This window comes from Cervus canadensis, chromosome 2 (assembly GCF_019320065.1).
Source record: "Cervus canadensis isolate Bull #8, Minnesota chromosome 2, ASM1932006v1, whole genome shotgun sequence".
Lineage (NCBI taxonomy): Eukaryota > Metazoa > Chordata > Mammalia > Artiodactyla > Cervidae > Cervus > Cervus canadensis.
Genome location: NC_057387.1, coordinates 32,345,623 through 32,369,114, shown reverse-complemented (window position 1 = coordinate 32,369,114; position 23,492 = coordinate 32,345,623). Strand labels below are relative to the sequence as shown.

Here is a 23,492-nt window from a genome sequence, read left to right as displayed (position 1 = left end):
ACACAATTGAACTGAACTGAAACCCAGGACCAGCTTGGAGGAAGTCTCAATCTCAGTGGGGCTGAAGCTTCAGTCTGATGCTCCAGAATATAGCTATCAGCACCCCCTGAAAAACTTTTAGAATAATGTAGACAATGAATGAATGACAATTTATCAGAAAAACTACAGAGAGAGGAGCCAAATTCAGTGAGACCAAGGGACAGGAATCATTGATCTGCCTGAGGAGTCCAAAAAGGCTCTGCTAGTGAAGGATGTGGTGTAACTTCAGCCTTGACAGAGAAGGTGTTTGCCTTAAGCACAAGTTGGGAAAGGAGCATTGTAAACAGAGGCACCAGTATTAATAAGAGCAAGCAGGTGTAAAATTACTAATTGGGGCTGGAATAAGTGACAAGAGATGCCCCTTCCAGACATGGCTGCATATCATGTAATTCCCAGGGGCTGAGGGTGGGTGGAGCCACGGAGAGACTGAAACATTGAATCCTAGTGAATTGAAAGAAAAAGCTCTCGAATTTGACATTATGACTAACAGGCTTGTCCTATTTAGCCTCATTTAGATTCATTCTCATATAGAGACAAAATGAGCTTAATCATTTCAGTAAATGCATTTTCAAAAGCCTCAGGGAAATGTAGGGCTTGGGTGCCAATCTGCCCAGGTCTAAGGCTCAGGAGGGAACCTGGGTTCCAGCCAGTGTTTATATCACCTGCAGATCAGGTGTGGGAAGCATCTCCTGGGACACAGCAGAGTGTCCCAGCCCCAGCCACAGGACACAATTCATCCCCCTCTGGCCGGGTAGTAGCCTCTCTGCCTGTACCCTGCCCCCAGCAGAGAAGACAGACGCTGGGCGGGCGCTTTGGGGGCTGCATAAGGAGAGGGCTGCCCCCAAACCTGCTGACTAAGGCGCCACAAGGTGCCGCAGCAAGCGCAGTCGGGGAGGCCCCGGTCTCCAGTATTTGCCCCTGCTCTCAGGCCATTTCCTGCTCAGATTTGGGAATTTTCAGACCCAGAGGGAAAGTCCCTCGAGACAAATATTAGAAAGAGAGAGAGAGAGCGCGCGCACCGGATCCGCCTGGAGAGCGCGGAAGGAAAGACCAGGCTCTGTCCAAAATACGCGCGCTGGAGGGCGGGAGGCGGCGGAGCCCGCGTTGCTTTCTTGAAGGCTTTGGCTTTGAGCGCAGCACGCAGGGCGACTGAAGACGAACGGAGAAGACCGGCCCGCTGGGTGGGGGCGGGGAGGCGTTCAGTGGGCCTCCGCAGTGTGTGTGTCTGTGTCAGTGCGCCCGCGCCTGTGTGTGTGCGTGTGTCTGTGTGTCTGGCGCCTGGCCAAGGTGATTTCCCATAAACCACATGCCTCACAAGTCCGCTTAAAAGGCTGTGCCGAGGAGCTGGCCAGTGGAGCCCGGCTAGGGGAAAGTGAAAGTTTGTCTGGGTGCTCCGCGCGCCGCCGCGGGTCCCTCTACACTCCCGGGTCAGCAGCGCGGCCCTCGGCCAGGGCGCGGACTCTGCAGCGGCCAGCGATCAAGGCAGCGAGCAGCAGAGCGAGGGCGGCCGACGCGCCCGGCCGGGACCCAGCTGCCCGTATGACCGCGCGGGGCGCCGCCGGGCGCTGCCCTCCCACGGTAAGCGATCGCCGCGGCGCCGGGCCCGGGCCGGGCTGGGACTGGAGCTTGGCGGCGCGGCGCGGCTCCTCGGAGCCCACTGCCCCAGCGCGCGCCGACTGCCGAGGCTCTTCCGTCCCCCCGGCACCGGGCCCATATTTGCACGCCGACTGCGCGAGGCCCCTTTTGCGCTAGGGCTGGGACCAGAGGCGGCCCTGCAGCTGCTCCTGGGGCTGCGGCACCTCTTTGGGGAAGAGCAGACTGCTTAGCCCATTGCAGGGAGAGGCACGCAGAGCCACCTGCGGGCAAAGGAGAGGGGTTTGCAGTCAAGGGGCAGTAGCTCCGTCCTAGACTCTCTCCACCGCCAAGGGACAGGCGGAATGGCTGTGCGCCTGAGGGTGGCGCCTGCCCAGGGGGCATTCCACACGGGCCATACGCATGCTTCTAGGTCCTGCTGGGGAGTGGGTGCTTCTGAATGGGGAAAGTTCAGGTACCATCCAGCTTATAGAATGCAAGGCAGAAGGAAGGAGCCCGGGCAAGCCACTACTTGTTCCAGCTCACAGACAGGAGCTGTTGGGCATTTGGGTGGCTGGGTCAAGTCCGTTTTGTGGGGGATGGGGGTACCAGAGTTGCCTGGTGCCGGCTCTGGATCTTCCTGCAGATTCAGATTCAGTTAGTTGGTAGCTCCTGGACTTGATGATGGTAGAGGAGGTGGAAGGAAGGTTTGGGGTTGCAGAACTGTGGACAGGGGCTGCGGGCTGTTCACCACTGCCCTGCCCTAACCATGGGCTGTAGCTGGGGCAGCTGCTAGATGATGCAGAGTGACTCCATTAATGAACAGTAAGTGGTCTCCCAATGGGTTTGCTTCTGAGGAATTCTAGAGGAGAAACCTGGTGTAGGGGGTGGGCAGCGAGAGAAACAGGAAAATATTCAGAGGATAAGGGAGGGAGGTTGCAAGTAGGGTGATAGGGACCAGCCCTTCCACGAGGAGGAAGAGCCAGCTGAGAGAGATGAGATTGGGGTTAGGAGGGGAAGTCAGGAAGGGTGAGGTGATGGACAACAAGACAAATAGGGGCTGGAAGTGAGAAATGGTGAGGAAAGAGGAGGAAGGTAAATGTGGAAGGAAAGAGGCTGATTTTAGACAGGGGCAGCCTGAGGGTCCACTCATGCTAAGGTCTCTCCAGGGACTGTTTTATCGGGGAATTTGGTACAGGGTGAGAAGCAGGTGAGGATGGGTGGCTGGGCTGAGATGTCCCAGAGTCTCTCTGAGCCTGAAGCAAAGATTCCTAGGGCTGCCCCAGAGGCCAAAGCTGGTGGGTGGGAAGAAGAAAGGAGGGGGGAGAAGAGCCAGCCCAGCCAGGCGCGAGCTAGAGTGTTAACCCTTGGGTACCTGTCCAGCTCCTCCTCTGAGGCCAAGTCAAGGCCCCAGGTGCTGGGGTGGTCCCCTTTGGCCACCTTCAAAGTCAGCCTCCCACATGGTGGCTGTACACTCCCCACACTGATGCCTGAAATAACCTCAGAAACCAGGCAGCCCTTGGGGTTAAGCATTGCCCCCTCCTGGCTGCCCTCGAACATCAATATCTTAAACTGTCAGTGGCAAGGCTGTCTTCCTGAGCATCCCCTTCCCCATGGGCCCTTTCCTCCAAACCACTGACACCTGAGGCTTGAAGCCTCAGGGGCAACCAGCCTGGGGCAGAGACATACCTTCTGCATGGCCCAGTTTCCTCCCGTGGGGCCTGAACTGCAGGTTCCTGAGGGCTGGCACAGCCATTCCCACCCAGAGCTCCCTCCTCAACAGGGCCCAGTGCTCCCTCCATGAATCTTCTCCCTCTTCCACAGTCTCCCTCTCCCAGGTCAGACCAGGACCCTCACCAGACCCTGGTGCTGATCAGCACTGGGCCATCCTGAGCCTCTTTCCCCCAGGCCCCTCTTCCCCCTCCTCTCTCTGCCATCAACTCCCCCTCCCCCCCCCACCTCCCCACCAACCCATCCACCCCCCTCCCCCATCTTTGAAGGTCTTACTGTGGCCCCTCCTCCCTGCAACCTACCTGGAGCCCAGCCAGGGCTTCTCCTCCCTGGTAAGAGCTGACAAACATTTTAGGCTTTTAGTTGTATGTAAATCAGCATGTTGTTGTGGGCTGTTTCACAGCCTCCAGTGTGCTATTTGTTTGCACTATTTGTCTGAGCATCTGAATTAAAAGGCAGAGCCCAGAACCCAGGAAGGTACCAACCCACACCCCACCTTGACAGCATTTCCCCAGACCTGCCAGGAGGTGACATCCATCTGGAGAGAGACAGCCCAAGGGTCTTTCTCTGCCTCTGGCTGGAGAAGCGGGTACCTAGAGCCAGGGAGAGGGCTAAGCGGACTTTGGCAAGGAGGAAGGAAGTGGAAAGACAGGGTGTCAGGAGCTCGTCCATCACTCTGGGGACAAGCAGCTACTGGCTCAGGGGTTGCTAAAAGAGGGGAGAGATCTCAGAAAATGTTCTTGCAATGATAAGAGCTGTCAGGCTGGATGCAGAGCCTGATGGAGCTCCGATAGGCAGGTGCCAGCCAGGGATGGTCTAGAGTTGGCACTGCTGCCTCTGATTAATCAGTTGGGCTCTTTTTGACACACAGCCCCAGGGCTCCAAAGGTCTGTGATGCGGGATAGGTTCCCAGTGAAACTGAGTTTGGGCCCCTGGTTTTTCCATTAGCAGAGCCAGACATGCGTGGAATCAGGTAGCAGGAAGGGCTGGGCCCAGAGAGATGTCTCTGGCTCCAAGTGTGGAAGCCAGCCAGTGTAGGAACATGAACTTGAGAGGAGTGGGCAGCTCCCAAGATGCCTGGCTCAGTGTTTGATGTTACAGAGTCAGAATAATGGGTAGAAGCAAGTCCTGCATTAGAGGAGTTTCCTGTGTGACTGGCATTTAGACTGGTAGGCACAACTCCCATGTCCTCATTAGAAGTTCAGTGTGTAGAATGGCTTGGCCTGGGTTAATCTGGGAAAGCTTCTTGGAGGAGATGACATTTGGGTTGTTATCAAGGGAGAGCAGGGTTGTGCATGGTTCTTAGGAAATCTTGAGGAAGGTGGCTTTGGGAATGGTGTATTCTGGGATGAGAGGCCGAGCCTGTAGCACTGTAAGTCTGAGGTCCTTGTTTTTCCATCCTCAGCAGGGCAGGGTGGTTCCTGGGGAGTGTGAGAAAGCTGGGGAAAAATGATGCCCTCTCTATCGCAGACATGGCTGGGCCCTCTGCTGCTGCTGCTGGCCTGTCTCCTGGTGAGCAGTGTTGCTACCAAGGAGGTGTCGGAGAACTGTAGCCACATGATTGGGAACGGACACCTGTTGTTCCTGCAGCAACTGGTGAGTGTGTGGTCCTGCCTACCCCAGGTTCTCCCCACTGGGGAAACGGAGGCAGGGAACAGGGCCAAAGAGAGGGGTTGTAGGCAGAGGAGGACGGCCGTGCAGGATGTGGCTTGTGGCTCCCAGTAGCTCCACGAATGTTCTTCTCATTGAGCTTCTAAAGGTCAATGCCTCTGACCCCACCCCCATCCCCAATCCTGAAGCCCTTTCCAGCTCTCCTGCAGGCGGGGGACAGGGTGGGCTTCTAGCTGGTTGCCTGGGCTAACTATGGCCTAGAATGTCCATCAAGGACTCTGAAAAGGCTTATAAAGCCTGCTGTCCCTTGATGGGATGCTTCCCTTCAGGAGCCAGCCCAGTCTGCCTTCTGTGTCCAAATGTTGCCTCTAGCTCCTGGATTCCCAGATGTGCCGCCAGCCTGGCACCAGGGCCTCGGCCAGGTTTGGAAGGGAGGCTCCCAGCTGACTCCCAGCCCTACCCCGACACTTCCCTGGCTCTTGCCCGAACCCTGGGGCTGGGATGGCCTGCTCACCCGGGCCTTGAAGGAGCCCATGCCTCACCTTCATCAGGCCAGCATAGATGTCAACAATTCCTAGTGTGGTTCAGCCAAGCAGAATCAGGTTGCTGTCATGGCTGCTGTCCCGCTCAGAACAGAATTTGCCATCCCTCTGGCCAGGAAGGCAGGGTGGAGCCCCACTGGCTAAGGTCAGCTCCAGGGCCTTTAGTTTGGGGCCTGTGGGCTGGCCTCTTGTCTCTCTTACCCGCTATGCTTTTCCTCCTGTATGTAGCTGCTGTAGCAATACAAAGTAGACTAAGAATTGCTGCATTCTTTGAGGCTCAGAATCACAGAACCACAGCTCTGAAGGGCAGCAGGGGCTGTAAGGGCATCTAGCCCCAGTCTGTATATATCCTGAATTCCTAGAGCTTGTCTAACCTCTGCTTAAATTCCTTCCAGGACAGGGAGCTCACTACCTCCCACAGGAGATTATGTCCTCTATGCTGTATTAGACAGTTCTTCCTTATAACAAACTGGCATCTGTCAGACTTCATAAAGTAGGAGGTACAAGACCGAGGCTTCTTGTTCTTCTCCATCCCTCCCCTGGCCATATGGAAGTCACAGGTCTTCCCCTAACCTTAGCTCTGTCTTCTCACATATGGTTGGGGGAGATGGATGAGGATCAAACCCCAGAAACTCTAGTCCCTATTCTTAGGCAAGCTCATTGGAACTGCAGACACCTGCCACCACTAGCCTGTTCTCTCTTACAGATTGACAGTCAGATGGAGACCTCGTGCCAAATTTCCTTCGAGTTTGTAGACCAGGAGCAGTTGGTGAGTTATGGCTGTTTACAAAACCCATGGGCCCATATGTATGCACTTACCAGTGTGGGTGTATGTGGGCAGGAGAAATCCTAGAGGTGCTCAGGGTATGTGTGTGAGGACCCCAGGGTGCCCAAGTCTGGGGTGCCAGGGTCCAGGGTTGGTCAGGGTCCTAGGCTCAAGTCCCCTGCTGTGCCCTTCTCCTGGCTTGACACATGTCAAGGACTTACAATGTGTCAGGCACTTTTGATCCCGACTATGTGGTTCACTCATCTTGTTTATGAAAGGTCAGGGGAGAGGGCATAGCTCAGAAGTGGAGGCCTGATTTGAACCCAGGAAGGCAGGCTGTAAGGCCTAAGGCAAACCAATACTTCTTCTGGGTCACATGGTTTGCTTAAGGACGTCACCTCCATCTAACAGCCAGACCAGCAACCAAGGGGATCAGTCCAGCCCTTTCCCTCTTCCTCCTTATCCCATGCCCAACCAGATACTGAGTGATGCTGGTTCCTCAGCATCTCTGGGTTCTGGGGCCCCACCCCATCAGTTGTTTGGACAGTTTCAAGAACCTCCTAAATGGCCTCCTCTCCTCCTGTGCGCTCCTCATCCCACCACTGGGGGGAGCTCTCTGAACCACAACTTGTTATCTTCACTGCCTTTCCTGAACCTGGAGACCCCCTCACTCCAGGGGAAAGCCTTGGTTGTCTAGTCTGGGTTTACAAGTTCCAGTCCCCATCACACAGCCCAACCCACTACCCCCTTTCTGTGTTCCTTCCTGCCTCCAAGCCTCTGCACATGCTCTTTCTGATGCCTGTAATGCCTTTCCAGCTGTCCCCACCCCAGGTTTTATGCCACATCTATTCATCTTCTTGCCTGACACAAAATCACCATCATGACCAGGGTTTGCTCCCATCTCTGAGCTTCTGCACACCTGACCCACACATACTTCCATTAGCACTGGAGACAAATCTTACAGCCCAAGGAGTAACCTCAATGTTCCACTCACTTGCTCACTCCCACCTCACCAAGCATTTACTACAAGGAACCTATTGGACCAGGGACTAGGAATACAGAGCTAAAGCAGAGTCTTCATTGAGGCATCCACCATCTTTTTAGGGAGACAAAACACTAAGGTTGTTCTTTGGACCCTGGGGTAGTCTCCAGTACCCTTGTGGCTGGGAAGATTAGAAGGAGCCGTATGGTAAAGAGCTTCTTGTGAAAGCAAGCCAAAAGAGGGTCAGAGACAGAAAAAGAGAAGTTCCTCAGAACCCACCCTACCTATGCACCTTCAATCTGAGCTCACCTTTCAGAAATCCAAGCACTACTCTGGTCAGAGTCCACATTTCCTTCCCTCTAGGAAAGGGAATCAGTAGGGAAGGCAATCCCCAGTAGTGTCAGATGCCAACAAGGGAGAGTGAAAGCCAGCTGAGGGCCGTGTTCTCTGTCTTCTGGAGTGGATGGTCCTCTCCTCAGGAGCAGTGGTCGGGCAGTCTGTCTGGGAGGGGGCATCCAGCACAGAGCCTGGGCTCCCGAGTGGCATCAGCCAGGTCATAAACTCCAGGTTGTTACTTTCCAGGATGATCCCGTGTGCTACCTTAAGAAGGCATTTCTCCTGGTGCAAGACATAATGGAGGATACCATGCGCTTCAAAGACAACACCCCCAATGCCAAAGTCATTGTCCAGCTCCAGGAACTCTCTCTGAGGCTGAAGAGCTGCTTCACCATGGACTATGAGGAGCAGGACAAGGTAGGAGGGTCCTGGAGCTGGGAGCACTGAGGGAGAGAGGGCAGAGGGCAGCTGCGGTGGTACCACCCCGCCTGTAAGCACAGAGATGCTCACTGGCCTCACCCCAGGTCCTTGCTCACTTGTGCTCTCACTCGCGTATTCCTTCCACAAACCTTTGCGGAGGACTCACTGTGCAGGACGGACGGTACTAGGCCTTGCTGATGTTCCTCATGAGCAGGAACTGCATGGTTCCCAGCCTCTGGGAGCTTATAGTTAAGTGAGGGTGGCAGTCACTAGACAAACAATGACACAAGTAGATAGAATTTTAACCCATGAGGACTATTCGTTCATCCAACAAAGAATCAATGAGTGTCTATTGTGTACCAGATGTTGTTCTAGACTCTGGGGAACAGCTGTGATCAGACAAAATTCCCCACATTCATGGAGCTTAGATGTGAGGTTGGTGAGACAGTTAACAAAATACGTAAATAAAGTAGAAGTAAAGTGGCAATAACTGCATTGCAGAAAGCAAACCAGAAAGTGAAGACCAGAGGAGGTGAGGGAGAGAGCCAGGAAGAAGTATGTGGGGCTCCAGAAGAGAGAAATGGGACTCGGATTTAAAAGGCAGTGGGGAAGAAGAGACAGGGAAGGCTTCTGAGTAAAAAGTTATTCACTCGGGGTTCAAAGATGAGTAAGAGTTAGGAAGCGTGAAAAGTGGTCAGAGTGTTCCAGAATAGAGAACGCTGGGCACAGAGCCCTAAGTGAGCGGGAGCACACACATTCAGGCCCTCCCAACGTGGTTGGCATGGCCAAGGCCTGGGAGTGAAGGCAAGAGAGCCACGGAGGTGGGAGCCTGGGTCTCCCAGCTGGGTGACCCAGATCAGCTGGGTCGAAAAAAATGTGGGATTTTGTTTAAACTGTGAATGAGTGAAGTTGCTCAGTCGTGTCCGACTCTTTGCGATCACATGGACTGTAGCCTACCAGGCTCCTCCATCCATGGGACTTTTCAGGCAATAGTACTGGAGTGGGTTGCCATTTCCTTCTCCAAGGGACCTAGTCTAACTTGCGCTGTGAGACCATTCTGGCTGCTGTGCTGGGAAGGGTGTGTAGGGATCAGGGATGGAGGCTGCGCAGCCAGCAGGAGGCGCAAGTCCAGGCGGCTTGGACTAGGTTTGTGCAGTGAAGGTGAGGCCAGGGGACACCTTCTGAGTTCAGAGAAAGAGCTAGGGGATTTGGCAACGCATTGGCCATGTGGAGCTGAGGGAAGAGAAGAATGACAGTGGTTTTGTCTGCAGCCCATAGAGTTCTGGTGATGCTGAAGTGGGACAGAGCAGGTTTGGGGGAAGGGCAGGAGTTTCAGGCTGGGGCACACTATGCTTGAGATGTTTGTGAAATGACTGAATGGAGATGTTGAGTAGGTCGCTGGGTGTACGAATCTGGAGTTTGGCTGGTGATTGACAGACGGAAGCAGTATCGGTCTGAAGGTCATCTGTGAAGCTAGGGGTCTTCATAACATTGCCAACTGTGAGAAGAGAAACAGGCCCAGGAATCTCAGCATTTATTTAGAAGTCAGGCACAGGAAGGGGGCCTGGCAAGGAGACTGAAGAGCTGCATAAGGGGTGGGAGGAAACCCAGGAGAGTGTGAGATCACCGAGCCTATGTCAAAGAGCGTTTCAGGATGGGAAGAGTAGTCACCTTTATCAACTGGGGTTTGAGATGTCAAGCAGGAGAAGCGCTGAAAAGTGTCTGGTGGATTTGGCAATGTGGATGTTGGAGGCAGGTGCCAGAGCAAGTGGACAGAGAGTGAGGAAGTGGAGACAGCACTGTGGAAGAACCTGGCTCAAAAAAAAATGTAGAAAAAGAGAGCTAGCTGGAGGGAGGGTGGGATGGAGAGAGGAAATATTTTTAAATAGGAGAAGTATTAGATCTGTGGTTTTCCAGGGTTGAGGTTCATAAGAATCATCTGTGGAGCTAGTTTAAAATTCAGATTCCTGGACTTCCCTGGTGGTCCAGTGGTTAGGACTCACACTTCTACTTCAAGGGGTGTGGGTTTGATCCCTGGTCAGGGAACTAAGATCCTACATGCTGCATGGTGTGGCTAATAATAATAATAAAAGCAAAAGGAAGTCTTCATTTAAAAATTTCCAGTTCCAAAGCACCTTTCCTTTTAAACAAATAAAAACTCAAATAACTTCTAGTTAAAAAAAAAAAAAACACAAAAACTTTTAAATGCAAATTCCCAGTATGTACCCCTAGAAAGTCTGATTCACTAGGTCTGTGGGTGGGCCTTGGAATCTTGTATTTTAGCAAGCCACCTGCCCTGCACATTGCAGGGATGCTGGGAGGCGGGGAGCAGGTGAAGCTAGAGGAGCAGGTCTCCTGAGGAGCTGGCAGGGGAGGGATTCAGAGCTCGGAAGGTGAAAAGCCACTGCCTCTGTTGAGACAGATAGACACCAGGACATTCTGTCCTTGTTTTCACTGTGATGTATGAGGTGAGGTATGAAGAGCACAGATATTTTGTAAGAAAGACAAGAGGAAGAGAGGTCACCTCTTCCTTACAGTTGCCTTGTCAGGGAGGCAGGCAGGGATTGTCGTTTTGATTTGACAAATGAGGAGATGAGCCCAAGCTGGAAAGTTCGTTTGGCCAGTGTTGCTGAGTTGGTGAGTAATGAAGCCAAGCCCGGGGCTTCCCATTCCTGCATTCCTCTCTCCTTTATCTGATAACCATTTACTGAGGACCTACTGTGCACAGCCCCTGGGCATCCAGTGGTGCTTTCAAGAACTTCAGTGCCTAGTAAAGCCCATAGTTCTTCCCTGTGCAGCTCAGTTTAAGGAAGGACTCGGGTTCATCAGCAGGCGGGCTATAGATGCGATGAAGCCATGGGCGCAGTGTCTGGGGGCGAGTGGAATGCCAGCCTGTGGAAGTCAAGTGGAGGTGGGCAGCCTAGTAAGGAGACTGAGATGGAGCAGCTCAAGGGGAGGGAGGAAAACCTGGAGTGTGATGTTCTCAGAGCCCCAGTGGGCATGGGGAGCCTAGGTCCCATGAGCAGAAGAGAAAATAGCAGCTCAGCAGACAGGACTGGGGCAGTCTGGGCTCTCCTGTCAAGATACACCAATGCCAGAGAAGGATCCACAGCCCTATGGCCTCCTCCAGGCCTTTCTCCTCACACAAAGGATGCTCTTTCTAAAGGATTAGAGTCTTAGGCTCCACCCACCTCCCCAACATGCCCCAGAAGTTTTCTTTGCTCTGTGGATAAGGTTAAGGTTCTTGACAAGGCCAACAAGGCCCCACAGGACCTGGTCCTCGCTGACCTCTCTCCGCTGCATCTCTGGCCACTCTCCTCCTAGATGGCTGTGCTATAGCCTACTCTAGCCTTCTTTTTCATCTTTTAACATTTCAGGTTCTTTCTTGCACAGTCTATTCCCACCACCTGGACAGCTCTCTCCAACCCCACCTCCTTTCCTTGTTAACTCTTGCTCATCTTTTAGTCAGTTCCTTGGGGATTCTCCCAAGTCCTCATTTAGTTCCACTTGTTATACACGCTCAGATAATTCTTCTTAGGACTCACTGCACTTGTAACAATGCTGGTGACCCGATGGACTCAATGTCCAACTTCACCAGGGACCACCTCTCTCTCATTCGTTACACGATTTCCAGGTAGTTACCATATGCCTGGCACATAACTATGTGCTAAATGGAGCCATGAATAAATGATAAATCTCACCACCTCAGGACATAGGGGTCCTACAAACAGGGGTAGAGGGCAGGGAGAAAACAAGAGAAAAAGAAGACGGATGTGAGAAAGGCCAAGGGAGTGTGACAAAGAAGCTACAGACATGGGACCAGTGCTTATTCTCATCAAGGGGGCTCTGCTCTCCTTCCAGGCTTGTGTCCGAACATTCCATGAGACGCCTCTCCAGTTGCTGGAGAAAATCAAGAATGTCTTTAATGAAACAAAAAATCTCCTTAAAAAGGATTGGAACGTTTTCAGCAAGAACTGCAACAACAGCTTTGCTAAATGCTCCAGCCATGGTAAGCATGTTGGAAGGGGCCAGCAAGTGTGGGGCTGGGGCAGGGTGAGTGGAACAGAGGTGCATCGGGTTGGGGGGGGTGACACATCGGGCTGGAGGGACCCCTGGGAGGCAGCCTGGCTGCTACTCGTGCTCCTGTGTATGTAGACGTGCTTGTTTTGTGTACGTCTGTGGCTTCGTGTACCTCTGAGTGGTCCTAGGCACATGTCTTTTCCGACATGTGTGTGCATGCACGCCTACGTATGTCTGCATGTTGAGGCATCAAGAAGGATCAAGCTGGTGGCTGTGAGACCAGGGCGTGGAAAAGGGGGCCTTCTCAGAGAGCCCTGTAGGCATGGCAGCTTTCCCACTGGCTCTGCAGGCTGGCTGAACGTATGGGGGGTTCCGTGGACACAGCAGAGGTTCCATCCGGGAGTCAGGGCTTGCTCCAGGAGCCCTGCTGTGAATCACCAGGATAGCCTGGCTCCAGAAGTCCCCAGGATGCCTTGAGTGTCCCCTCAAGGGACAAGATTGGATTTGAAGTCTGAGCATCATTCAAACCCGGGCAGCGCTGGCCCAGCTGCGCACACATGTACCCTGCATTGTCCTCGTCTCTGCGTCCTGTGCCAATGTACCCGCCTACATTCAACCCTGCTCCCCGAGGCAAGGGCTGAGGCCCTGCGGCCTGCCAATGGCCAAGTCCAGTCTCGTCGCTTCAACCCCAAGGCCTCAAGCCTTGGCCACATGCCAGCCCCAGCCTGCTCCCACCTGTGGTCGTGGCTGCGTAGCCCCCTGCTGTGCATGAACCCCCCCCCCCGCCCCCTCCACCTTGCGGCTTTCCAACCAACAGTGTCTTGGGGGCTTGAGGGTGTCTTGTGTTGGAGGCCACTACTCAACATCTTGGCTGGCTATTGTCACCCCTGGCTTGGCATCTGGCCAGCTGGATCTCCAGAAAGGGCAGTTTTCTGGTCTTCCCTGACCCCATCCCCCAACCTGTGTGTCTAAACCCCACTCTTTGCTCTTTTCTTGCAGTTTGTTCCTTTCCTGTCTAAAGCCTGTGTCATGAGCATTGGCTCCAGTCCTGTCCTCACCTCAGCCCCAGGGCTGAGTTAGGGCCTGAGGGGACCCCCCAGACCCACACCCCATCTCCATCCCTCTGGGAAAGCTGTGCTGGAGGCTGGTGACTCTATCTCCTCCCCATCCTTCTCTCTCCTTCTCTCTGTGGTTCTTTCAGATGTGGTGACCAAGCCTGATTGCAACTGCCTGTACCCCAAAGCCACCCCTAGCAGTGACCTGGCCTCTGTCTCCCCTCAGCAGTTCCCCACCCCCTCCACAGCCCCTATGGCTGGCTTGACCTGGGCTGACTCTGAGGCAACAGACGGCAGCTCCCTCTTGCCCAAAGAGCAGGCCCTTCGCACAGTGGACCCGGGCAGTGCCAAGCAGCGACCACCCAGGAGCACCTGCCAGACCTTTGAGTCGCCAGAGACTCCACGCGTTGAGGGCCACCCCACTGGAGATTCTCCTCAGCCCGGTCCTTCGGTTGGAGCCCCTGTCACTGGGATGGAAGACATTCTTGACTCTCTGCTGGGTGCTAACATGGCCCTGGAAGAGGCCTCCGGAGAGGCTAGTGAGGGTCCTATGCCCCAAGGGGCAGAGTTTTTCTCCTACAGTCTGGGAGGACGCAGGGTCCAGACAGAGCCTGCCAGCCCCAGTCACATCCTCCCAGCATCTTCAGCACTCTCTGGATCAGGAAAAGGGCTGCGGCTTGCGGATGCAACTAGCACACACCTGCCCACACTGGGCCCCATGAGACCCACGGAGGCCTGGAGTCACACACCTGAGAAGACAGACCGTCCCTCTGCCTCGCCCAGAGACCACCAGGAGCCAGGCTTGGCCAAGACCCCAGCACTGCGCCCGAAAGGCCTCAGCAGTCCCTCCGCCCCCTCTTCTCAGCCAAAGCTCCCCAGAAGCCATTCCGGGGGCCACGTGCTGTCCCTTGGGGAGCTGGAAGGCAGGAGGAGCACCAGGGACCGGAGGAGTCCCGCAGAGCTGAAAGGAGGACAAGCAAGTGAGGGGGCGGCCAGGCCCCCGGCCCGTTTTAACTCCGTTCCTTTGACTGATGCAGGCCATGAGAGGCAGCACAAGGAAGCCTCCGACCCCCAGCTCCCTGGTTTTGTCTTCCGCCTGCTGGTGCCCAGTATCATCCTGGTCTTGCTGGCCGTCGGCGGGCTCCTGTTCTACAGGCGGCGGCGGCGGGTAAGAAGAGCCCCATGGGGGAGAGGAGGGCGGCTCGTGGGGTGGGGCAGAGCCTGGGCGCAGGAGCAGGGCAGGGGACGACTTGGGTTCAGGCTGGGTTCTTCAGACTCTGAGAGACAGGAAGTTGATTGAGCACAGAGGGTGGGAGGTGCAAGTGGAGGGTTTCTTCAAGAATGGGGAAGGCTCAGGCTGCAAAATCGGCCAGAGGGACGCTGCAGAGAAGTAGGAGACATTCTTCCTGGGCTACAGCGCGGTGAGAACCCAGACAGGAGACGGAGGAGGAAAGTGATGCTTGTGCAGGGCAGGGCATCCCTGGAGACTATGCAGAGCGGTGGAGGGGTAAGGAGTCCCGGGATAGGAGCAGCCTCTGGAAGCCCTCTGGCCCTCTGGCTGAGGGAAGACCTGGGCAACTCACTCATAGAGCCCCAGGGCAGCCCTGCCTGAGGATAGGGCCCCGGCCCCCCACCCTCCCCCAGCTCCTCACTGAGCCAGCTCTTTTCTGCCCCCAGAGCCATCGAGAGCCACAGATGGTGGATTCTCCCATGGAGCAACCAGAGGGCAGGTGAGAATTTGGGGGAGGGGGCTCTGGTAGGCACGGGGGGAGGGGGGCTGTCTTGGCATCTATTTTCCATCTAGGTTTGGAGGAGACTTTCTGCCGCTTGCTCTAAGGAAATGAAGCTCAGAACAGGATGCGGGGGGTGGGTGGCGAGAAGGAAGCATATCTCTTCTTCCCTAGATATCTGGGATTTTTCCTAATTTCTTCTTAGGGTTAGGCAGTTCTGGTCTCCCAAATCTGAGAGGGCTGGAGCATGTCGGTGAGGGTTTTGGGGTTCCCTCACTCCTTGGCCTCTGCTGAAGTCTTACACCAGCCCTGTGCTCTGCCCACAGCCTCCTGACCCAGGAAGAGGACAGACAGGAGGAGCTGCCAGTGTAGACAGAATCCTAAGGTAAGACGCTGATCTGGAGCTCTCGCCACCCCTTAAAACTGGTTACACCCAAACTTTCCACTCACCCTAACTTGCTTGTGGTACCACCAGCTCCCCTGAGGCTCCCACCCTTGACTCCCTTCTCTCTCTCTCCTACTCCCTTTTCCATCCAACGCCAAGTCTGGCCAACCCTCTTCTCCCCGGGTCCTCAGGTCTCTTATTGCGACTTCACTCCCTCCACCTGAGGGCAGGTACTATTAATTCTGAATCAGGCTACTATTTCTGCATCCAGCTTCGACTTTTGCTGCCATCTTTCATCCCAAAGCAACCACACTGTTTGTGCAAAGTCTTCAGCCTCCAGGGGAATTTCAGCAGCTCTGCATCACCAACCACTTCAACTCAACATTCTCAGCTTGGCTCCCAAGTTCCTCCAGCAGCAGCCCCTCACACACATCTCTTGCCAGCTTCCTCTCTGTGTGCACCCTGATTGGAGCCTTCCTCCCAACCAAGACCATTTCTGCCTCCCTGCTTTTAGATCCATGGAGCGATAGAAGCATGGTCCTAGAAGGGCTCCCGGGGGTCATTTGGTCTAGAATCCCACTGCAGAGAGGCCTCCCCTGTCTGCATCCCTGATGGGGAGTCAGCTTGCTTCTGGTTACACACTCTCAGCCACAGGCAAGCTCCTTGCCCTGTCCCAATAGCACCGTGGGGAAGTCCTTCCTTATTTGAATGTAATTGGCTTCCTGCCCTCTCCCCATCATGAGAGCCTTCCAATATTTAAACTCACGTGTCCATGTCCCCTTTAAGAATTCTCTAGGCTAAGGGTGGCCAAGACCTTCAAACACTCCTTATATGATGTGGTTTTCAGACCCCTCACCACCCTGGTCATCCTCCTTTGGACACACTCGTTTGTCAATGTTCCTCTGAAAATGTGACTCTCAGCTCTAGACATAGTGCTCCCTGATATTGTCTGACCAGCTCAGAGTTCAGAGGGACTGTTACCTTACTTGATATGGACAGTGTTTTTCTATTTGTACCAATTAAGACTGCATTGCTCTTTTGTTTTGTTTTTTTTAACCACCATATCATTCTGTTGTCATATGTTAAACTTGTGGTCTATTGAACCCCCTAGTTCCATTTCCCCTAAACCTGTGGACTCTATCCTGTTCTTGGAGAACTTAATTTTTTTTTTTAACCAGTGTGCAGGAATTTATATTCATCCTTGTTAAAAACCACCTTGTTGGTTTCAGCCCCTCACCCGAGCCAACTGAAATTGTTTTGAATCCTAATTCTGTATTCACAGTCCTCCCAGCATGTTTCCTGCACATCAGTGAGTGTCTTCTGTTGTCCTCACCCATGTATTTGATAAACATGTGACTCTTATCACTCCTCACCCCTGGCGCCCCAATTCCAGGCACTCCACAGCCCTCCTCCCTTCCTTCCCCTCAAACCACAATCAGCCTGCAGAAATCAGCTCTTCCTGATGGTCTCCATCATCCTCTGGTTGCTCCTTTAGTTCCTACTCATCTTTTTTGTATTTAACTTGCTATATTGATTTGCACTTCCTTGGATGTTGTTTATTTTCATACATTTTAAAATCTTTATGCGTATGAGTACCCTTAAGGAGTCTGTAAGCCCCTGAAGCACAGGGACTGTGTCTTCTACTTTTTTTGCATTTTTTTTTCTACCCTAAGTCCTAAACAGAGAGGGCCTCTTCATGCTTCATACTAAGAACTCGATAGATGTTGACTGATTAGCTTCAGGGCTGACTGGCTGATTGACCCTGGCTGGCTGTCTCTAACTGGCCAGCCTTCTGGTTGACCAGTTAACTAGCTAACTAGTTGATTCTGACTGGCCGACCAACTGGATAGATGACTCTGACCAACTAACTAGCTAGTCACTGCCTAACTAGCTAGTTGATTGATGAAGCTGATTGGCTAGCTGGCTGCTTGCCTAAATTGCAGATTGGCAGGCTGGCCCATTCATGTTTCTAGTCACACCCATGCCAAATGCAAGCCAGCACTTCAGGGCCTTCTAGTGTGTAGAATGACAGGTCTGGGCCACTCCTACAGAGATAGGGTATCTGCCAAATGCTTAAAACCAGGGGAGCCTATTTAGAGAACAGTATCAGACAGTAAAAGCGTCTGCCTACAATATGGGAGACCCGGGTTCGATCCCTGGGTCGGGAAGATCCCCTGGAGAAGGAAATGGCACCCCACTCCAGTACTCTTGCCTGGAGAATCCCATGGCCGGAGGAGCCTGGTAGGCTACAATCCATGCGGTAGCAAAGAGTCAGACATGACTAAGCAACTTCACTTCCTTTCTTTCTTTAAGATATAATACATGTGGAACACATGTGAAAGAGATAACACTTCCCGGGGTCCACCTTGTAGGTAAGGTGGACTCAAATGGGTCAGATGGGACACTGGCAGGGCTGTAAGAATGAGGCAGACCCCTCAGAACTGGCAAGCAGAGGATGGAACAAGGTCCCTGGGGACTTCACGACTCAATGCTGTACCACCCTCTGACTGGTCGCCCACCTCCCTCCTTGGCCTTGGCCTTCTGCCTACCTAATCTCAGGCCCTCCCAAGCTTTCTTCTTCCTCCCCTGAAGATTTCACTTATAGAGTGATCCAGGGCCAGGGCCACATACAGACCCCTACTTGGATCCTGCCCTAAAGTGGTCTCCAGGCCAGGCAGCAGGAGCCTTAGGGCCAACTGAGACTGCTGCCCTAATGAGAGGGGGAAACACAGAGGCAGAGATATAAGAGAGGGACCCTCAGAAAGGAAATGTGGACCCTGACCCCTCCACTCCAAGGAACCAAGAAAGAGGGGCAGTGGGCTGGAGCCTGCCCACTTGGTTATTCTTCCCTTCTGGCCCCAGCAGGGCCTGTGGCCCAGCCATACCGAGCGTGGCTCATGTCCAGTTTATGGTCTTCCCCGCCTGCCTTCCAGAGCATGGGAATGGGCTGGGAGCCAGAAGCTATGGTCCCATCTTTCCTCCTTATCCATCACGGGTTTTGCTGGTAGGGCCCAGGGATAGTCAGGGAGGGAAGCTCCGCACAGGGTCCAAAGTCAAACTGTTGGATGGAAGCCAGGGGATTTCTGCTCTGGGAACAAAGCGTTCTGAAGACAAGGATGGGGGAAGGCTGGGAGACAGCAGGGCCCTGACTCCTATGCATGATGCAGGGAGGCAAGTCCCTTGGCCCATCCGGAAGGAGGCTGGCTTGCTTAGGGCTTAGCAGGCCAAATGGCAGGGTGGGAGTTTCCTTGTCTGGAACTGCCCCCAGTTCTTTCCCTTCAGATACCTCTGCCCTGCTGCCCTGAGTATTGTGTGTGATGACCTCTGTGATGAATGGTGTGGAGTGGGAATGAGAAAATCCTCTTCTTGGCTAGAGTTAGCAGGATTCGCTCTTGATTTTTTTAGACCAAAGATAGTGAGATGGTATTGCCTGGGGTGAGGGGTGCATCTAAGGACACTCAAGTGCCCCCTTCCCTCCTTGGTAGACCCCTCCACTTGAGTAACGCCCATCCCAACTCCGCTCAGACCTCTGCCAGGCCCTGTTACCTCCCCCGTGGTCCCTAGTTCCCCAGGAGGAGGTAGGAGGTGAGGCCAGTCTGTTCAGCGGCTTGGGCTGCCGCCAGAGAAAGCTGCCCAGGGCCCTTGCGGTGTCTGGGGTGGCGGGGAAGGCTAAGGAAAGGATGGGAGGAAGTCCTGTCTGCAGCAGCCCACAGGAACGCTCTAGTTCGCCCACCCATGTCCTCAGCGACCCCTCCCTTGACTCCCACTCAGCTGACAGCCTTTCTTTCTCTCCCCTACAGATGGGCACACAGGACAGTCTCTCCATGGGAGGAGATACTGTGGGGACGGCCGCCACCACCCCTCCCCAACCATTCTCCCGGGAATGTGGCCTGCCCACCATGAGAGCTCCTGGACTCGGGAGAGCAGGGCTAGACCAGAGCAGCCAGGCTGGGGCTCCTCTGCCCTTGACCCTCAGACTCTGGACTGACTAAGAGAGGGCTGGAGGATGCCCCCAACGCTGCTGATATTTATCAGGGGCCCTGGAGGCTCCCATCCGCTTAAGGAAGGCTGCCAAGCCCGGCTGGGGACCCTCTGTCCCTCAGGGGCTGTGTCCTCTGCCCATTCCCCTCTAGGGATCTGGAGGCCCACGGGACATGGGAGAGCAGGGTGGGCACTGAGGAATGGAAGAGCCCTCGTGTCAGAGGACCTGCCTGCCGCCAAGGGATTCCAGCACCGACAAGCAGGGACTTGTCTCCAGAGAGAGAAGCATGAGATTCACAGGGCGGGACAGCGTTGTTGGATTTCCCGTAAAGGCGTGTAGCCCAGAAGACGGGAAGAGAAGGCCTCTGGGCCTGCTGGTCTGCACTGATCGCCCGGGGCGGGTCTGTACCCTCCACTTGCCTCTGTGCCCTCTGTCGGCAGCCAGGCAGAGAGGGGATGCCAACCCGGCCCTCAGGACCTGCCTGGCCTGGCTCGCGATGCCCAGGGCAAGACCAGGCGCTGGCCTCTGCCCCGCCGTCCCCCAGGGCCTGCCAGAGCTCCTCCAGGAGGCCGTGCAGAGCCTCTCCTCTGAAGGAAACCATCGCACTGTGAATACTGAACCTGCCTGCTGAACAGCCTGCCCCATCCATCCTGGAGAGCAAACACCTGTCCGTCCTCCCCCTCCTCCAGCCTCTCCCCAGCTTCCTGCACTGAGCGCCCGAGCCGGCCTCGCCTGTCGACTGAGGGAGCCCCTGAGCCCTGACCTTCTGCTGACCCGGCTCTGACTGCCTGGGATGGATCAGGGTGGGAGAGTTTCCCGGGGCCAGCAGCCAGAGCTGGTCTTTAGGCTGCGTTGTTCACCCAGGTTTCTGCATCTTGCACTTTGACATTCCCAAGAGGGACATGACTAAAGAGAGGGCGAAAAGGAGGGGAGGGACTGACACAGAGAGAGACTGCAGGGTGATCTCTGATGGCAAATAGGTCTTTGAAATTGACGGCCTGCCCCTGAGGTGTGGCGAGGGGTCGGCACCCCTGATCCCCTCCGGCCGGCCTCTTTCCCTGTCCAGGCCCCTGCTCCCACCACAGTCCAAAGGCTGCTGTCAGCAGACACCTGGGCTGAGCGGTGTCTCTGTCAGGAGCCCGGGAGGCAGTGACCCCCTCCAGCTCTCTTCCCACCCCTCACTAGTATCATCTCTCTAACCAGGTGAGCCAGGGTGGGAGAGGGACTCGGAGAGCCCAGGCAGCTGCTTCCGGTCTGCCTTGAGGGCCTCAGCTCCCTGGACTGGCCAGTGGCTGCGACTCTGAGTTCTGGGCATCAGGTGACAGGCCAGTAGACTGCCCTCAGCCTTTGTGCTACTGTGTCCCTCCTCTCCTGCTGCTCCGGGCCCGCCACCAAGAGATCCTATTGGACTTGGCCGCTGGACCGGGGCCTATGAGCTTCCCTTCCTGCCCTTGAAAGTGAGGGTCCTTTGGTCCCTGCCTGCCCTGTTGCTATCAGTTGAGGAATGGGCAGTGTAGAACTTTCCCCAGGAGGCCCGTTTTCCTAGTCACAGACTCTATATTTGTTACTAAAAACTCTGTATTTAAAAGTGGAAGGGAGAAAAAAAAAACCACAGAAAAAACATTCCTCCCTCACTCCCCACCCCTTGAACGTATAGTATTTTAAAGATCAAGAAAGCGAATCCAACCCATCACAGAAACTGTGCGCTCTTGGTGACCCAGGAGTGGGAGGGGCCCCTGCACCCCCTCTGGGTGGCTACCCGGCTGCCTGCACAGGAACCCTTCTTTTCTCTGAGAAAGTCGAGAGGGAACATTGGCTCACACACTGTGAGATTTTGTTTTTATACTTGGAAGTGGTTGATTTATTTTATATGAAGTCATTTAAATATCTATTTAAAAAATAGGAAGCTGCTTTTATATTTAATAATAAAAGAAGTGCACAAGCTGCCATGTGTGAGTCATGGAAAAAGTTGCTTTTGGGGTGTGGATGGCAAAAATGGGGGGGTGGGGGGTGGGGGGGGGGCCGGGAGCTACTGGGGGAGCTCCAGCTCAGAAAGCATTTTTCAAAATACTTGGGGAAGGAAGGTTGTCTCCAAGTTCCATTCTTGTTACTAAAACCTCCTGCATTATCGCTGTCCAAACACATTCATCTGCATATCCGTTTAGGAGGAAAAACGGACAAAAACCAGCCAAACCTCATGCCTGGCCACCAGCCTCTGCCCCAGCACAGCCTAGCCCAGCCCAGGAAAACGGCTGGTTGGGCTCTGTCCAAGGGCCCGAGGGCCCTGTAAAGATGAGGCTCCTTGACCACTGAGCTCTACTGTCCAGGTCCTAGCAGGCTATGAAGTGAATGAGCCCTGTCTGTGGACTGGGAACAAGGTGAAGTTGGCAGAAGGAAAGAGAGCCAGCAAGTTTCGTGAGTGGCCCTAAGTCCTGAGCTTCCTTCTGGAGAGGAGACCAAGGATGCAGCCTTTCAGGGACAGCAGGGTGCTGGGAAGGTCCAGAGTGACTGAAGGCCCAGCAGAGCCCAAATACACACTCCTGGCAAGGCTGGGGCAAGGCGGCGGCGGGTGGGGGGAGCCTCCCCACTGCTAAGAGTATTGAATCAATGGTTCTCAACCCTGGCTCTTCTGAAACTCACTTGGGTTGTTTCCAAAAAGACTGGTACCAGAGTCCCATCCTAGATCAACGAAATTGGAATCTCAGGCACCAGGCTTCTAAAGCTTTCCAAGACATTTCAAGGGATTCACATGTGATTTAGAATCAGAAGCATGTAGAGCTGCATTATGTGATGTGATGGTTATTTGGGTTTAAATTAATTAAACTGAAATAAAAGCAAACATTTAGTTTTTTTGTAGTACTAGCCACACTTCAAATTTGAATAGCCACATGTGTCTACCATGTTGGATAACACAGAAACAGAGCATTCGTATCGTCTCCAAAATCACATTGGACAGCACTGCGTGAAAGCTTGGGTCCCCGGACTTAGGAAACCAAGGTTTTAGGGTAAGAATGGGCACCAAGCGAACATGCCAGAGACCAAGTATCCAGGCAACTCAGTTACATCTCTCTGTGTCCCAAGTCCCTACTACCACACTGTCTCGCATCATTTCTCTTAAGCTAACTCTTCCCTTTCTATCCAAAGCTCCTCAGAAAAGATTTTTGAAGAAACTTATTCATGCTTTTTTCCTTCAAGTCCCAACTTAGAAGTCACCTCCTCGGAGAAGCCTTCCCAGCCTGACCCATATCCCGGAGGCCCACCCTGGCTCAATTCCCTTCTCCCCTGTGCTCCCACAGACTGAGGGCCTGTCTATTTGTCCCACCAGGCCACTGACCATGACAGGAACTGTGCTGCATCCTTCCTTGCATCCTAGTGCCTGAGAGTATCTGGCACACAGTGGGTGCTCAATAGATGTGCATCAAACAGCTAATACTGAATGCATGAACAAAAGTATAGTAAGGTAAATTCTGGCCAGATTTAATGGTGACCTTTTCTAGGGGCTTTCCTGGTATTAGCCAAATGGAATATATTTCTAATGACTACAACTCACTAGCAGAAGAGATATTTTCAGCAGGTGTCCCCAGCTTCTGCTGGAGATGAGGCAGTTAAAACCCTAACTGATCCCTGTGCAGCAGATAGAATGCATATTTTAAGGTCTTTAAGCCAGAGTTGGCAAATAAACAAACAAATGCCCCTGTCCCTCACTTTCCTTTCTGGAGGCCCCGGGAGAGATCCAGAAATCTCAGTAGGCCTTTCCTGGGCTTCATGTGCTGCAGGCACTGCTTCAGTTGTATCTGTGGAACACTATCAGCTTCAGATTCAGAGCCAAAGAACTCAGGCCATTGGCTTGGATCTCTTCCTACCTAACTGTGTGAACTTGGGGCAGTATTTAATCTCTTTGACCTCAGGTTTCTCCTCATCTTTAGAACTGGTTTAAGAATACAAGCCAGATAAACCTGATCTGGGGCTTCCCGGGTGGCTCAGTGGTAAAGAATCTGCCTGCCAACGCGGGAGACGTGGATGTGAGCCCTGGATCAGGAAGATCCCCTGGAGAAGGAAATGGCAATCCACTGCAGTATTCTTGCCTGGAGAATCCCATGGACAGAGCAGTCTGGTAAGCTACAGTCCATGGAGTCGCAGGGTCAGACATGATTTTGCAAATGAAAAACAAAATACCTGATCTGAGGTTCAAATGCAGAGACGAACCCCAAAGCACCTTGTGGACTCCAAAGGCTGCCCTCAGATAAAGCATGTTCCGATGCTGTGCTGCCAGCTGGTCCCATGGTGCCCAGGCCAAACACAGCCCCTCTCTGGGCAGGCA

General features: G+C 53.9%; 1 protein-coding gene across 2 annotated transcripts; it reads left to right on the top strand.

Annotated features, from left to right (window-relative positions):
- The first annotated feature begins 1,061 nt into the window (after window positions 1-1,061).
- Window positions 1,062-21,118, top strand: CSF1 (colony stimulating factor 1). 2 transcript variants are annotated; one of them, XM_043460391.1, is made up of 9 exons: window positions 1,062-1,617; window positions 4,813-4,938; window positions 6,202-6,264; window positions 7,826-7,996; window positions 11,861-12,008; window positions 13,221-14,242; window positions 14,752-14,804; window positions 15,131-15,189; window positions 18,990-21,118. In XM_043460391.1, exons 1-8 carry the CDS (start codon window positions 1,579-1,581, stop codon window positions 15,174-15,176), a joined length of 1,668 nt encoding a protein of 555 aa, XP_043316326.1. In that variant the 5' UTR covers window positions 1,062-1,578; the 3' UTR covers window positions 15,177-15,189; window positions 18,990-21,118. The 2 variants fall into 2 exon arrangements, with proteins under 2 accessions (XP_043316326.1, XP_043316327.1); XM_043460392.1 differs by having other exon boundaries at window positions 1,064-1,617; window positions 14,112-14,242.
- The last annotated feature ends 2,374 nt before the right edge of the window (window positions 21,119-23,492 follow it).

Bases quoted from the DNA above. Each gene is read 5' to 3' on its own strand.
- CSF1 (XM_043460391.1), top strand. From the start codon at position 1,579: ATGACCGCGCGGGGCGCCGCCGGGCGCTGCCCTCCCACG. The intron at 14,243-14,751 runs GTAAGAAGAGCC...TTCTGCCCCCAG, and splicing joins TCTACAGGCGGCGGCGGCGG to AGCCATCGAGAGCCACAGAT. The intron at 14,805-15,130 runs GTGAGAATTTGG...CTCTGCCCACAG, and splicing joins ATGGAGCAACCAGAGGGCAG to CCTCCTGACCCAGGAAGAGG.